The following is a 17,154-nucleotide window of genomic DNA, read 5'->3' as shown; positions in this document are numbered from 1 at the left end:
ATACCCTAGCCATACCCAGAAGGGAGGAGGGCCTGCGAGAGAGCCTCCCCAGCAGGATAGACACTGGGCCCCAGCAGGGGACATGTCACAGGAACAAGAAGGGAAGGCCAGGAGATCCCAAGCCCAACTAATGGAGAACCACCCAAAACCCAGCAGGGGCAGACAGCGCCCTAAGGGCCTCAAGGAACAAAAGAACCACCTTGAACCCCAGGGAGAAGAGATAGAACCGGAGGCAGGGCCCACCGTAAGAAGCACACACAGGGAGAGGAAACAGCCAAACATACCTCAGCCACAGCAGCGAACAAGGCAGGAACGGCCCCACCGCCAATAGCGCAGGCGTAAGAAGAAAGGCATAGGTACACAAGCCCCAGCTGAACCAGAGGCAGGGGCACAAGGGAACACATCAAAGGTCACGACGGTGGACCAGAACAAGTAGACATGTGTAGACATGTGCAGGCATGCGCAGCCAGCAGCAGGCAATAGCTCGGAGCAGCGCACCAGAACCAGCCAGGCGCAAGCCGAAGGCAGAAGCCAGGTAGGGCCAGAACACACCCGAAAGGAGGGGCCGGTCCAGAAAACACACACAGACCCACGAAAGAAGTGGGACCAGGCAGAAGAGAAAGAGAGACACCGAGGACGGACCCAGGCCGGCAATCAGAATGCAGAAAGCTAAGGAAAGCCAGTCTCCCTGGAACACCAGACAGAGGACCAGGCCGAAGCGCCGGACAGAAGGGCGGAAGCGTCACAACACTACACCGCAGACAGCAGGCCAGACTGGCCTAGCGACGCAGCAAACATGGAGAAGGACAAACCTGGGCGCCACGCATGCCGGGCCAAGACAAGTGTCAAAGAGATAGCGTCCGCGATATACAGTGACACTAAGGTGAGCAAGGAACCCAAAAGGGTGACCACACCACCTCAGCATATAAAAGAGCTGTGTAATAGCTACAAGTACCCCACATAGGGTATGCTACGTCCCAAGAAAACATGGGAACACCTCTTAGGAAACAATTCCGCAGAAGAGGACAAACAGAAAAGCCTGCGGGTAGAACAGCAGACGGCTTGCCAAGCAGCCAATAAAGAAGACACAAAAGGCCCAATCACAGGACCTTCACGGGCTTACCAACAGCCAAAACCACAAGTTAAAAAAGAGGGGCTGAACCAGCAGCCAACAGCACCAAAGGGCCAATCGAAGGACCCCGTAGTCACACCAACCACACAGAATACACAACCGGGGCTACCCATTACTAGGCCCCAGAAAACAACGGGAGAACACCTCCCAGAACACAGACCGACATCCAGGTTCACTGAGGAGGAGGGGGAGGAGGACAAAGCCCCGCAAGGAACCTCTGAATGGCAGAATCCGCAGGGGCGTAAAACAATAGAGCGCTATCGAAGGGAAGGTCAACCAGCCGACCCCTAACGTTCTCAGGGAAAACACTATCCCTCAGCCAAGCATGGCGACGGAGGGCCACTGAAGAAACCATGGTGCGACCAAGCACCTCTGAAAGGTCTAGAGACGAGTGTAGAATAAACGCCGCCAACTCCCGGCCATCAAGCACCCTCCTGAGAAGCAGAAGATAGAAGGGACTCCGCCGAATCCCACAAGCAAGAAGTGGCTCTGGCCAACACACAAAGCGTGTTAAGCGCCCGCAAGGCAGCACTGGAGGAGGCGAAGATGTTGCGCCCCCAGGAATCTAACCACCGGGCCTCCCCTGACGGGGGAAACAACACCGATGGAAAGGAGGGAAAGGCAGTCTGCAACAGAGGGTCCCTGGTAGAAGGGTGGAAGGAAAGGCAGACAGGATCATGCGGAGCAGGATGGTGGCGGTGCAGAAGCGGCTGGGGCACCGGGCCCCCATGGCAGGATGCCCACAGGCCCCCAAGAGAGAATTATGGAGCGAAGCCTCGAAGGGAAGGAGCAGCTCCCTGATGGAGAACCTCCAACAAATGATCGGTGGGGTTATGGGCAGCTGGGTTGCCTATGCGCAAAATCCCCACAGCTGTGGAGAAAGCTCGGGCGAAGGCAGCACACTGTAAGCTAAGCCAGCCGTCCCCCAAGGCCAAGCTCGGAATGGGGGAAGGTTGACCGACGAGTGGGGAACCTGAAGCGCCTCCGGGGAAGACTGCGGGCGCGGGGACGGCGAACAGCTGTCCTTGGAAGACGCCGGGGAAAAAGGCCACGACGCGGCGTCCCGTCTCCGGAGAAGAAGAAACAAACAGTCGCCGAACCTCTGGAGAAGAGGGGGCGTCCAAAGATGAATCAACGACCCGACGCCGTGCAGTCCGCAACCGGAGACCAGCGCCGAAGGGGACGCCGAGACGACCTCTGCCACAACTCAAGCAGCGGGAGAACGGGGCGGGGTCGGAGCGGCCAAAGAACGGCGCCGAAAAGGCACCAACTCGACCTCCGACGATCCAGCTGCCTGCGGGGAGAGACGAGGGGGGCCCGGGGACACGTCCCGGCCCCTAGCCAGCCCTTGCGGCGCCGCCATGGCCAGCAGCCGCCGGCACCTGAGCGGCGTCAGCTCAGCCTCGGACAAGGCCGCCGCCTGCCCAGAGGACCGAGGGGGACAAGAGGACGAGCCCCGGCAACCTCCTGCGACACCACAGGGACCCCCACGGGGGTTTGCAGCGAGGCAGAGGCGCCGTGGTCCGACGACGACACCACATCTCCAGAACCTGAAGCCGAACCTGTTGGCGCCGGAGCCGCCAGCGACGCCGCTCAAGGCCCCGCACATGACAAGGGATCCGCAGACATCCCAGGAAGAGCATCCATTTGGGCTCTGGTCGCCCCCACGCTGGGGAACGGCGGGTAGGGTGGTGACGCTCGGGCCGCACAACCCCCACAGGGCGGGGACCAGGCCTCGGGGACAAACTGCGACACTTACCAACAGGTGAGCGACGCCCTTGCGGCCTCGGAGAGGGACGATGTCGGAGACGGAAGCGGCAGTTCTTGAACCCTTCCGCAGGGGACGGACGGGGCGACGACGCCGACCTGGAAATGCTGGCTGAGAGGAGTTTCATCCAGCGCTCCCGCCGGGACTTCGGCTTCATCTGCTGACAAGCCTCGCAGTCCGTGGAGTCGTGGTGCTCCCCCAAACACCACATACAAATGGGGTGAGGGTCCGTCGCCGACATCTGGCGCGCGCAAGACGAGCACGTCTTGAAGCCCGAAGGCATTCGCACACTGTTCTCAAGAAAGCACAAAGCGTAAAAAGAAGGCCTGAAAACAGGCCAGCAACACGATCCGGATCCGCATGGTGCCGCATCCCTCCCCCTCCCCCCCCCCCCCCCAGCGTGCCGAGATGCTGGGACAAGAAAGTTTTCCGGGTCCAGTCTAACGCCTGGGAATAATTCTACATTAAGGAATCTGCGGCTAGTAGTCTCTATCAGATATTTAATTTTAAAATCATATGCCGACTTTCATTTCCCAAATTGTGATTTAATACGTTTCTAAGTTATTCACAAACCGCTGTGTTTTAAAATCCATAAATAGCAGGAAACAAATCAAGATCCCATATTGTATGGCTATAAATTTATGCCAGTGTTGTCTGCTGTACATCTACAAACACACTCAATGCCATAAATCTGATGTTGACCTAAACCACACATCATGTAGTTCCCTACTGTTGTTTATACTGTCATGTTTTGATGAATTTACTCTTTAGAAACCACTGAACAAGTTACTTACCTTCGGTAACGATGTTTCTGTAAGAAACATTAGTTAGTTAGATTCCTCACCTTAGAATATCCCCAGGCGTCAGACTGGATCCGGAAGATTTTTGTAGCAATACCCCTTGCGCGTCGCTAGGCGTCGTCTGCGGCTCCACGTCCGTCGTTGGCGTCGTGCGCCGGAATGACGTCGGAGTACTTAGACGCCGCCCTCGCGCGCTGACGTCGGTTCTTGTACATAGCTTTCCGCGCCAGGAACGCAGAGCCATGCAAGAGACCGACACTGGTGCCAAAAAATCTAGGGTCCTGGAAAGGATAGCCTTAACCCTAGATGTCGGTTCGCAGAACGGGGAGGATGGGTGGGTCGGTGAGGAATCTAACTAATGTTTCTTACAGATACATCGTTACCGAAGGTAAGTAACTTGTTCATCTGAAAGAAAAACGTTAGTTAGATTCCTCACCTTAGAATAGATACCCAAGCAATACCAACCCCGGTGGTGGGTCTGCGAACCAAGATCACACCAGAAAGTCCTGGAGGACAGAACGGCCAAAGAAGCCATCCCTCCGGACTTGGCTGTCTAGGCAATAGTGCCTGGCAAACGTGTGCAGCGAAGCCCATGTCGCCGCCTGACAGATGTCCTGCAAAGGGACTCCCCGTCCCAAAGCAGTAGTAGCCGCCGTGGCCCGAGTAGAATGGGCTCGCAGCCCAACAGGAGGGTCCTTTTTTGCCAAGGAATAACAGATTTTTATACACAAAACTACCCACCGGGAGATGGTCCGTTTGTGCACAGCTTTTCCCTTCTTAGCACTCACGTAGCCAACGAAAAGCTGGTCGTCCACCCGGAACTGTTTCGTGCGGTCCAAATAAAAGGAGAGCGCACGTTTTGGGTCCAGACGGTGGAGCCGCTCTTCCCCTTTGGAAGGATGCGGAGGTGGAAAGAAGGTGGGCAAGGTGACAGATTGCCCAAGATGAAAGGGGGTCACCACTTTCGGTAGAAAGGAAGGACGAGGCCGAAGGACAACCTTGTCCGGATGAACAGATAGAAAAGGAGGCTTGGACGATAGAGCCTGGAGCTCACTCACCCGTCTAGCCGAGGTGATGGCTACCAGGAAAGCAGTCTTAAGAGTGAGAAGACGAAGAGGACAATTGTGAAGAGGCTCAAAGGGAGCGCACATCAGAAATGTTAAGACAAGATTCAAGTCCCACTGAGGCATTACGAAAGGGACAGGAGGGAACGTGTGAGTAATGCCTTTAAGAAAGCGTGACACTACAGGGGACTTGAAAAGAGAGGGCTGATCAGGAAGCCGTAAGAAGGCAGAGATGGCAGCAAGATAACCTTGAAAGGTGCCCAGGGCAGAGCCCTGCCGGGCCAAAGAAAGAAGAAAGAGGAGAACCTCAGAAAGAGGGGCGGAAAGGGGATCCACAGCCTTTGCTGTGCACCATGCCACAAATTTGTTCCACCGGCAGGCGTATACCATCTTTGTGGAGGGACGCCTGGCTGCCAGAATGATATCACAGACTTCAGGAGGCAAGTCAAATGGCATCAACTGCCGCCACTCAATCTCCACGCATGGAGGTGGAGGCTGGACAGGTTCGGGTGGAGGACCGTCCCCTGCTGCTGCGACAGAAGATCCTCCCGAAGGGGCAGACGTATCGGAGGATCGGTCAACATACTGAGTAGCTCGGGATACCAGTACCTTCGTGCCCAATCCGGAGCCACCAAGATGACTTGGGCCCGGTCGCGCCTGATCTTCTTCAGCACTCTGGGCAGAAGTGGTATAGGCGGAAAGGCGTACAACAGACCGCAACTCCACTTGCGACAAAAAGCGTCGCCTAGCGAGTGCCGCCTTGGAAATTCCAACGCGCAGAACTGCTGACATTGCGCGTTCTCGTCGGTGGCGAATAGATCTAACCAAGGCTCTCCCCACTGCTGAAAGAGACCTTGCGCCACCTCGGAGTTCAGACGCCATTCGTGATCCATCATGCACCAGCGGCTGAGTTCCTCTGCTCTGGCGTTTAGAGAGCCCGCCAGATGTTGAACCACCAGGGTGATGCCCTGGTGTTCCAGCCATGTCCAGAGGCGCAGAGCCTCCTGACAAAGGTCCACGACTCCACCACGCCCTGTTTGTTGCAATACCACATGGCGGTGGTGTTGTCCGTGAACACCTGCACGACACTTCCCCGGACAGAGGGAAGGAAGGTTTTCAGTGCAAGTCGGATCGTTCTCAGCTCCAACAGGTTGATGTGGAGGCGAGACTCCGTCGGAGACCAGTGGCCTCTGATCTCCGCCTCTCCCATATGGCCACCCCATCCCAGGAGGGACGCATCCATCACGACGATATGCTCCGGTAGGGGTAGGGAGAGGCTCTTGCCCGCGACCCAATCGCGGTCCGTGAGCCACCACCGCAACTGCTGTGCAGTGCCCTCCGAGATCCAGACATGGTCGGACAGGTTGCCGTGATGCTGGGCCCACTGAAACTTCAGGTCCCACTGCAGAACCCGCATGCGCCGCCTGGCGTGATGCACGAGTAGGATGCAGGAGGCCATCAGCCCCAGGAGCCGCAACACTAGCCTGACCGAAACCCAGGATAGAGGCCGAAAGATGGGAATCAGGGCCTGTATATCCCGGACCCGCTGTTCCGGTGGATGGACCCGGAACTGCGCCGAATCGAGAACCGCTCCGATGAAGAGGAGCTTCTGAGAGGGGCTCAGGTGTGACTTCGGCACGTTGATGGAAAACCCCAGCAAATGCAGGAGATCCGCCGTAGTCTGGAGGTGGGAGACGACTGTCTGGGGCGAGCCCGCCTTCAACAACCAGTCGTCGAGATAGGGGAAGACTGGAACCCCTGATCTGCGCAGATGAGCTGCGACCACCGCCATCACTTTCGTGAACACCCCAGGGGCACTGGTAAGGCCGAAGGGGAGCACGGTGAATTGAAAGTGCTCCTGACCCACCGTGAACCGCAGGTAACGCTGGTGGGCCGGCAGGACGGGGATATGGAAATATGCGTCCTGCAAGTCCAACGCTACCATCCAGTCTCCAGGGTCTAGGGCAGCTAGAACCTGTGCCAAAGTCAACATTTTGAACCGTTCCTTCCGGAGGAAGGCATTGACGTTCCTGAGGTCCAAGATAGGGAGGAGGCCTCCTTTGCCCTTCTTGGGAACCAGAAAGTAGTGGGAATAACAACCACAACCTACTTCTGGGCTCGGAACGCGCTCAACGGCCTCTTTGGCCAAGAGGGCCGAAACTTCCTCTCACAGAAGATTCAAATGATCCTCCGAGATACGGTGGTGCTGCGGTGGCATGGCTGGGGGGGTCGTCTCGAAGGGGAGGGAGTAGCCCCTTCGGACGATTTGCAGCACCCACCTGTCCGAAGTAATGGTACGCCAGTGGAGCAGGTGATGGTGAACCCGGCCTCCCACTGGCGAGGAATGGGCCTGAAAGCTCAGACTAGGAAGGCTTTGAGGCGGATGCTGCCGGGGTGGATGTGGACTGACCGCGTTGTCCTCCAGTACCGCCTCAGCGGAACCCACGTCCGCGACCGCGTGCAGGCTGGTTCTGCGGCCGGTGGCTAGGCGGACGTGAGGAGGTGCCCCTTCCTTGGCCACGAAAGGAGCGAAAAGCGGAAGTTTGTGGCCGCGGGGCCGAGAGGCCCAAGGACTTGGCCGTAGCCCGGGAGTCCTTGAAGCGAGCCAGCGCACTGTCTGCTTTCTCACCAAAAAGGCGAGTGCCATCAAAAGGCATGTCCATGAGAGTGCTCTGGACATCCCCTGAAAAGGACGTGGACCGCAGCCAGGCGTGACGTCGAAGCGCCACCGTGGTAGAAATCGCCCTACCCAGCGAGTCCGTAGTGTCGAGTCCACATCGGATTGCATGGCGCGCTGCATCTCTCCCATCGGCCAGAGCTGAGGAAAGCTGTGCCCGGGCCTCCTCCGGGCACAGGGGCAGCACGTCCTCCACAGTATCCCACAGAGAGTGGGAATAACGGTCCAATAGACAGGCGGTGTTCAAAGACCGCAGGCCCAAACTGAGCGAGGAGAACAGCTTCTTACCGAACTGTTCCAGTCTATTGGAATCCCGGTCCGGAGGAGCGGACGGGAAGGAGGATTGGGAGGTAGAGGCCTGGATTACCAGACTCTCGGGGGTGGGGTGTTGGGACAGAAAACTGGGGTCGCCCGGAGCAGGGCGGTGGCGCCTGGCAACGTTCCTATCCACAGGAGGGACTGTGGAGGGCTTGGACCGGGTGCCCTGCAGAACGTCAATGAGGGCCTCATTGAATTGCAGCAGAGGCTCAGTGGAGCATGCGGCAGACTGAAGCACCTCAGTGAGGATGTTAGTCCTCACAGCCACGGCAGGCAGCTCAAGCCCAAGGGCCGCGGCCGCCTTGCGCAGCACCACAGAAAAAGCTGCACCCTCCTCCGAAGCCACAGTCGGAGGAGAGATGAATCCAGTGTCCGGTGAGGTATCCAATCCACTGGCCTCCCCCAGTTCATCTGCCCAGTCCTGAGAAAGTTGCCCTTGAAGGGCCATGGGGTCCTCAGACCCCTACCAGTCGCCCCCGTTATCCGATTCCTGGTAAACAGGAGGAATGATCGGAGCCGGTCGATATACAATATGTGTCTCTAGCGGCGTCGGATGCGGCGTCGGGCGGCGCCGCATCGGCGTCAGGACCGGACAGGGGCTGAACCGGGGATCGACGTCGACCGGAGTCGGCGGTGGTACCGGTGTCGGCGCCGGAGGCGTGACGAGGTCGACCGGCGTCGACGGGGGCCCAGGCTCGGGCCCCTCGGGGACCTGCGGCGTCGGGGCCGGAGCCTCCAACGGCACCGGAGCCGCCGGAACGCGAGGTCGCCCAGTCGAGTCCGCGGGGCCCGAAGGCGCGCCAGCGGGCGTCGACGGCGGGGCCAGGCTCCTCATGGCCGAGAGGAAGGCACTGAACTCCGTCGGCGTCGCGTCAATCCCAGGGACCGGCGGGTATGGGGATTTGCGCGGCGCCTGCGGCTCCAGCGGGGGTGGAACCACCCGGACCCTCGGCCGAGTCGCGCGACCGGCGAGGGGAGTCCGAAGAGCGGTGTCGCCTCTTGGAGCGCTTCGACTTACCCGAAGACTTTGAGCCAGACGAGCGACGATGTCTGGGACCGCTCCCGCCTAGCTTTCGAGGTCAGGGCCATACAGTCGGAGCACGACTCCGCGTCGTGGTCGAGGCCCAAGCAGTACAGGCACGGGCGGTGATGATCGGTCACCGACATCAGTCGGTGACAGTCGTCGCAGGCCTTGAAACCAGGCATCCTACCGGCACCAGAGTCGAGAAGTGACCAAAAAGAGTCGAAAAAGTTAGTCAAAAATTGACTAAAGGGGTAGCTCTCCCGGATCGGCGCTTACAGGCGCGGAAAAAAGAAGAACTGACGTCAGCGCGCGAGGGCGGCGTCTAAGTACTCCGACGACGTCATTCCGGTGCACGACGCCAACGACGGACGCGGAGCCGCAGACGACGCCTAGCGACGCGCAAGGGGTATTGCTACAAAAATCTTCCGGATCCAGTCTGACGCCTGGGGATATTCTAAGGTGAGGAATCTAACTAACGTGTTTCTTTCAGATGTTTGCTTTAATAGGTCTATTTATCATGTTTTTGAGGAATGCAAGGTAGTCTCTTATTTCACACACTGAGGTCTCCAGTACGAGTGCCCTGTAAAAATTCAATATGAGGGATAACACCAGTTATGGCACAAATCTGAATCATGGCCCCACAACAAACAACGAACCTCTACAATCCTCCCCAAGTGAATTTCGGGAGGTCAAATCAGCTGATATTTATCAGGGGATAATGCCTGGTAAATAGTAAGACCTGCAGATAAGGGTGCAGATATCAGGAAAGCTTGCATCTTATACCCCATTTCATGGGTAAAACTTGGAATAGGTGAGCGATGTCGGTTATTATCAGGTGCTTTAATTATCACACAGGTCACCGTAATCGAGCCCTAAGCCTATTATCTACACTGATTTTCTCAACAGGAAGTAAGAGTACAGAGTCCCAATTCATCCTTCAGAAGCAGAAACATGCTCAGGGAACATATACTGTAGTTTACTATGCTATATTCTGATCCATTTGTCACAACTACCACTTTAAAATCTGACAGGTTTGGCGTCTAAGCTGTAATAGGTAAAAAGGAGTATGTGCTGTCCTTAAGTTCCTCGTCCACATGTTTAGTAGGACCTCAGTTCTTGGATCCAAGTGCAATTGGTAGCACTGTGGGATTTGGTCAACCTTTTATTAGAGGGAGACGCAATATGCCTGTGAAGTTTCCACTATATTTTGACGCTGTTTACCTTTGCTATCCGGCCATGTTCCAAACAGTCCTGCAAATCCAGCTTATCGTTGGCTGTGGAAGCCAGAGGCCTAAAAGACAGAAAAGCAGACTCAATGAAAAGGTATGTAGTTTAGCTGAAACTGCTGACAATCATATGTTATAAATATTATTCCAACAACTTTTTTTAAAACTTAAAGGCTTGTGTTTTTATTCAGGGATACAAATACAGCTAGTAAGATTTAAGGCAATTGCTTGCTTTTGAGATCTCTGCAGTGCCTAATATGCAATAGAATGAGTGCTGGTGCCCAAAATTCTACTCAGAAACCTGTGGCTGGTGCTTTTAAATGCCAGTGCACCAAACAGCAAAGTCTTGAATTAACCTCATGCCTCTTCCAGCCACTATCAGATACTCCATACCACTTTATTTCACTCCGGCAGATTCCTACTTTCTCACTTTGCAACAGTTTTTCTCTCTTTCTCTTCCTACTTATTTCCTCTTTGTGCTTTCTTCCCCTTCTGATTGCGGTCAATGTCTGCTTAGGAAAATAAGTGCTGATTGGCCCCACTGGCTCAAATTAAGCACTGGATCTCTGCTACAGGTGCCATGTGGACACTTGACAGGAAAAACACAGCCTTTAATTCTTTAGAGGTTCATAAAATGAGTCCCAATTTAAAGTGGGTAATATCGTGAATAACAGTAATCCTTGTGTAACTGAGTTCATTATATACAGAAAAATATTTGGCAAGGACATTCTGTAAGGAAAATTATGCTTATGCTGTAAGAGTCTGTTCGTAGTATGTATTGCTCTAAATTCACATCCTCTGCATACTTCTATCTAGTGTTGGGAACAGACTTTTGCAGGTTGCTATTTTAATTAGAGGAAGCCTTTAGAGTCATGGGATGTACGGTGACCCCTCCCCTAGTTGACAAATGTGCATGGGCAAACACAAGGATGGACGGAGCGCTGAAACTTTTCAGACACTAACCCCCAGTCACAGATCCGGATATAATCCATCATCGTTCTTTAGCTCACTTCGCCACCTCGGTTCAGGCCCAGCTATATGCAAATCAGTCTTGACCCTGTGCCTCATGGGAACAGTCCAGCCCGAAATGCCAAGCCAGGTCTTCCCTGAACCGGAAACAAGCATCCTGGGACCAGTTTCAGGTAACACCTCTCATCCCAGGATGCTTGTTTCCAATGATCGATTCAACCCAGATCTGTGACTGGGGGTGAGTGTCTGAAAAGTTTCAGCACTCCGTGCATCATCTCCTTGTATTTGCTTTGTTCGCTCTGAGTTGGCAGGTTATGCCCAGACGTGGGTCACTTGCTCACTTTGCCACTAGATTCAAGCTAGCCTGGCTGATGAGGGATTTTACCCCAAAACCGGTCCGAGGATGCTTGTTTCCGTTCCAAGGAGGACCAGACCTGGCAGTTCGAGCTGGACTGTTACGATGAGGCACTGGGTCAAGACTGATTTGCATATGGCTGGGTCCAAACTGGGGTGGCGAAGTGAGCTAAAGAACGATGATGGATTCACCACAGATCTGTGACTGGGGGTGAGTGTCTGAAAAGTGTCAGAATTCCGTCCATCATCTCCTTGTGTTTGAAATCTGCATGGGCAGCGACTCCGTGTTAGATTGCTTTTTCTGCTAATGGGTTCAGACATAAGCCAACAAAGCTCGGAGATTCACACATTTTCCAGACCCACACAGTTAGAATTCAATACCAATTATCTGTAAGAAACAGCCTGAGAGCTTCGACACGAGAGAACGCAGATCATAAAAGAGGGTTGGAACGGAAGCCCTTTCAAAACGGTCTCCGGTACCACGCTCCGTACCAGTCGACAGACCATGCATGACGTCAGCAAATTGTGCCTTTCTCCAGAACACCACACAACTTCCTGCGAGTTCTGCCTTGTCTTCTGCAACAAGAAGATCTTAAGGCACCAAAGGGGTAGGCGTTGGGCACAGCAATAATCATCTGCTGAGACCCCTCCGATATATATTCAGTGAGCAGCAACCCTGTAGCGTTAACAGAGAACGCTGGCCCCTCCTTCATCCCTCCAGGTCAAGTCACGTCCAGTTCAGAGTCCATCTCCTCCAGCACCTCCAAACTCGATAAGGAAGGGGACTTCATGTCAGCACCAAGACCAGCAGCCCTCGAATCAATACCATGCCCAGGGTAGTGAGTACACTCTGCTGCAATACTCATTCAAAGCCTCACAAGAGGCTTCATGCTGAGGTAGAGCGCTGCTCCAGTGGAAGTCGGGCATGGAGACCCATTCACAAAAGACTGCTGCCTCCAGGGCCTCCGCCACAACTGAAGCGGACGCCAAAGCCCTAGTTGAAATCCAAAATGCCGTTGATGCTGAAAGAACCATCGACAGTAAGATCTGAGAAATCAGAGCACTCTATCATGCAGAGACATCAAGAAGAACTCTACACCAGGCAGAAGCAACTCTTCATTCATTTTGTCACTGGGAAAATCTTGGCGAAATCACCTCTGCTGAAGCCAACAGAGACGCTGCCTCGCAAGGGCTCCCCACTCACCTTTTCAGATTCAGATAGCTCCTTTGAACATGTTGATCCATGTGACCATTGCTTTGAGAAAAAAACAACAGATAATCCCTGGGATGACAATAACATGGCCACCCTGGGTGAATTATGTCTACACCACTACCTTGGCAGGGGATCCCCGCCCAACAATACCACGGACTACTATCAGGTCCCCCAAAGGACCAGGGCCTTTAATAAGGTGGACATGCACATTCTCCACAAGGAAGAAGACTTTCTTATAGAGAAGTACTCTAAATCAGAGAGGACAGTGCAGGTCCTACCTCTGCGAAATGTCAAGCTTAAATCTGCCCATAGACCTTTAAAGAGCCCGTAAAGGGGAGGGTAGTAACACCCTGGGGGGAGAAAAATACAAACCCTCAACCAGCTGGCCGGTCTATAGCAAGGGCCATGTTCCCTTGACCCAGCTGCTAAGGGGCTACTTTCACAAATAGCTGAGAGTCGTCCTCAAAGCCACTTCCTCAGAACAGCCGCATTCTTATCGGAGACAGTAGCAGTCCTTTTCCCCGCAGGCAGGAGGAGGTAACAGCATAGGTGCCTACAGCAGTGACAACAAGAGAGGGGTAAAGCCCGCTATGGTAAAGGGGCCTCTGGCTCCAAATACTGACTTGCTCTGTCTATACCCCGATCACGTCACCTGCCCTGGGGAGATGACCAGATTTCCTCTCACACTGAGAGGAAATCACGTCAGATTAGAGGGTTGTAGCCGTGGTTCACCACATCTACTGCCTTGAGCTTCTCATAACATTTCCAAATTCCCACCCTGCACACAAATTCTCAGCAGAGAGAACTCTGAAGTCAGGAAGAAGAGGTACAAGCACTCCTTCACAAAGGGGCAAGAGAGAGACTATCTCCTAAACACCAGGGCAAGAGTGTCTACTCTCTAATTCCTTTATATACTTTCATATACCCATACATCCCGTCCACTGACAGTTCCTTCACTTTGAGGTAAGTGGTCGACACTATCAATTCAAAGTACTTCCCTTCAGGGTTACCACAACTCCATGGGTATTTACTAAGTGCCTTGTGGTGGTAGCCGCAAACCTTGAAGGGGTTGGGGGTGACACACTCATTTCGTCCTCAACCTTGACAACCGGCTGATCAAGAGTGCAGACAGGAAGCAATGCTTAGTCCACACTCAAGCTGCAATCTCTCTGTTCCACTGCCAGTTGTTGATCATAAATGTCATCAAGTCCCACCTTCAACAAATCTTTCTAGGGTCAGTCCTAAACACATCCACAAGCAAAGCCTACTCCAACCAACAGAGAGCATTTCAGCAATTGCTGTCTATTTTGCAGCCTAATCCTCAATTTTCAGTTAGGGACATGATGCGACTCAGAGGAAGGCCTCCTATAGTATCCGACACCAGGATCCAAATGCAACTGTTGCAAGTATGTCTCTTGGCACAATGGTCACAATTCGAGGATCACTGGAATGATCTAGCACTGGTAAAGACTAGTGCCCATTGCTCTCTGTAGTGGTGGGACAGAAACAATATGTTGCAGGTCAGGGCTTTTCCATACCCTGTTCCACAGGTGACCATTACCACGGACACCTCTCTTGGAGGCTAGGGGGTGCATTTTGAAAATGAGATTATATTGGGATTGTGGCCCCCTAATACCAGGAGCGCCACAGCAGCTACCTTGAGTTGCTGGCCATAAGCCTAGTTCTCAAAGCCTTCTTTCAGGATCTTTTTGAGCAGGGTAGTTTTCACCAAAATTGATGAATATGACCGCCATGTATTACCTCAAGAAACAAGGAGGCACTAACATTCCTTTTCTGTCAGAACTAGCGTAGGAGATTTGACACTAGGCCACCCACCACTGCATATACCTCCTGGCGGAGTACCTTCTGAGGGTGGACAGCAACTCTGTGGATCTGCTCAGCAGGACGCATCAACAAGTCCAGAGTGGGAACTCTACCAGCCAGTCAGTTACTTCCGGCGCTGGGGCACCCCAAAGATAGCCCTGTTCCCTAACCTGAAAAAGCAAAATGCTCCAACTTCGGCTTCAGGTACTCACACTCACAGTCCATCGGCATTACACCATGGAAGAACTGGCCAGGGATCTTTGCCTACACTTCTCCCCTTCTCCCTCTCCTTTCGTACAGGGTAAGGAAAATAGAGCAAACATCGCTCACACAGCTTGCCCCGACTCTGGCTAGACAGCCGTGGTACCTTTGTTTTAAGTGTGACAGGCACATTTGTTTTATATTAATCATATTCACTAGAGTTATGTAATAACTCAGAAGCTTTATTTGGTGCAAGGTATAAACATGTGAACCCTTGAAGAAATTTAATTCAACACTAAAATCATTTATGCAAGAAAGGGTGACAATTTGAGGGCAAGATTGACTGGGAATCTTTCAAGGAAGATCCATAATAAAATTAAACCTGGCCTGAACACTCAAATATCTGTGTCTTTGACGACGTTAACCAAATTGTAGAATTAATTTAAACTTTTCATGTTTTTGTTCTCCATAGCGCTTCCAATGTACTTGAATTGCTCTAAAAATGTATTTGTTTTTGTTTACTTCAGACTGCTGACAGCCTTTTACTTTCTCAACAGCAACTGGGAATTTGTGTTTGTTTTCATTATAGCTGTAGAATTCAATTGATCCTTATGTCTATATGAATTATGTTTCTTATTCTAAACTGAACTCTCAAAGAATTACTCAATGAAGCATATTGACTTAAAGGTTCAACACCAAGCTGTCCATGGAACATTCCCAGAAAGTTTGCTGATTTAAATAACTATTGGCCTATTCCCAAAGAAAATTGTAATGTAGTTCTCTACTCCTTCAACCTCGAACACGACGTGATTTTTCTTATACAGTTAAGGAGGGAACTGTAGCATTTTCTTGCGAAAACCATTTTCTCTGCGAGGAACCCCCACCATAGCTGCATGTGAGCAGGAGTCACTCATTTTCAAAGATTTGATGGTTATGTTACCACGCGACGTACTCTAAACCTATCAGAGGGATTATGAGTGGCATAATAAGAATAAATGAAAACAGCAGTTAAATAGAAAGCAAAAATAAAATGTAGCTGTAAAGTATCAAATCATATCAGTAATCAACGTGGTAAGGACTGGATTTATCGGGCTTCAGTGCAAATATTAGGATGCATTATAGCCAGTTGTCATCTGCCAAAAACAAACCAAGCGAAATGGTTAATTAAGTAAATGGAGAGAGAAGGAGCTAGTCCCGTTGCACTTGGAAAGTTGGAAATTAATGTATTCTTGATTTGATAGCCCATCTATCAAAAAGGACATAATTTGCTTCTAGAAGATCTGGTTGACAGTAATGATTTTTTTACTAAGGTACCAAACCTTACATGCTCCAGCACGCAAGATCTCAAAAAGAGGTGGGGCAGAGTGCATGGTTGCCTAGATGGAGGATAAGACGTGGCCCACTGAGGCTACTCCTTGGCCACGATCAAAGAGAATCCACCAGAAACAGTGTTACTGAACACAAGTAACTTTTTATTCTGATGGATACTTTTAACTGCGGACTCCTCACCTTGTGAATGTCTACCCAAGTAGTACCTCTTCAGTAGGTCGGTCTGTGTAATGGCTCAGACCATGGGACCCTATAGGACAGACTGAGCAAAATGCCCTTATCTGCAGACTATCCAGGAAGTAGTGGCTATCCAGGCAGCAGTGTTTCGGGAACATGTGAACTGACACCCACGCAGCTGCTAAGCACATTTCAAAGACTGGCACACAGTGCACTAGCACCGTGGTAGCAGCCTTTGCTCTGGTGGAATGAGTGCAAAGACTTTCTGAAGGCTATTTCTTGGATAGCCCACTACAGATCTTAATGCGTGAGACAATCCATCTGGTGATGGTTCTCTTCTGCGCAGCTTTGCCCTTTTTTACCCCAGAAAACCCACAAAGAGCTGATAGCACACCTGATGTTCCTTGCACGATTGATGAAGAAACTGATGGCTCTCTTGCTATCAAGACAATGGAGTCTTTCTTCCTCTTTAAGTGAATGAGGTGGGGCAAAGAGAGCTGGCAGGGGGAGACTGCCCTATGTAAAAGAGAATGACGACCTTTAGTAGGAATGCTGATTTGGTCCGGAGTACCATCTTACTGGGAAGAAAGTGGTCTATGGCAGCTGGACAGACATCACTTGTAGCTCACTCGTGTGGCATCTTGACTTCAGTGGTAGGTAATGTGAGGTCTACATCTCTGCATGACAATGGCAGATTCTTCAGTAGCCACAGCCAGTAAATGGGAGTGGAGGCCAGTGTCAGAAGTGTCCAGGGCACTAGCACCCTGCAAGTCAAAAGATAGGTCCTCCTCCCATACAAGTTACTGTTGTCATCATCAAGATCGTAAAGATGATATCGCGCCCCGTGATCCAAGTGAGAAAGATGCCGCAGTAGTTGTGATTTCGAGGTCACACAGGGTGGGCTTTGGAGACTGAGAGGACTATCAGCTCCCCCTCTGGCGTTGGTGTTGGCATATGGCACCGTGGTGGGGACTGCGGAGTCTAAAGAGGTGTAGGGTTTGGCGTTGTGCCGAAGGTCTGGGCAGACCTCGGTGCGAGGTCAAGTAGAACAGTCGGCGTGAGGAATGAATTCCCTGGT

The 17,154-nt window shown here is 52.4% G+C and overlaps 1 protein-coding gene across 8 annotated transcripts in view; it reads right to left on the bottom strand.

Moving 5' to 3' along the window:
- DNMT3A (DNA methyltransferase 3 alpha) overlaps positions 1–17,154 on the bottom strand; it is a 1,939,932-nt gene that overhangs the window by 86,832 nt on the left and 1,835,946 nt on the right. For all 8 annotated transcript variants that reach the window (XM_085613211.1, XM_085613216.1, XM_085613214.1 and 5 more), the window contains one exon: positions 10,005–10,074. In XM_085613211.1, coding sequence (XP_085469337.1) covers positions 10,005–10,074 — 70 coding nt within the window. The remainder of the gene's footprint in view (positions 1–10,004; positions 10,075–17,154) is intronic.

The sequence above is a fragment of the Triturus cristatus genome, chromosome 6 (genome assembly GCF_964204655.1).
Source record: "Triturus cristatus chromosome 6, aTriCri1.1, whole genome shotgun sequence".
NCBI classification, from domain to species: Eukaryota; Metazoa; Chordata; class Amphibia; order Caudata; family Salamandridae; genus Triturus; species Triturus cristatus.
Note: the sequence above shows the minus strand (reverse complement) of the source record. Positions and strands in the feature narration are given on the sequence as shown.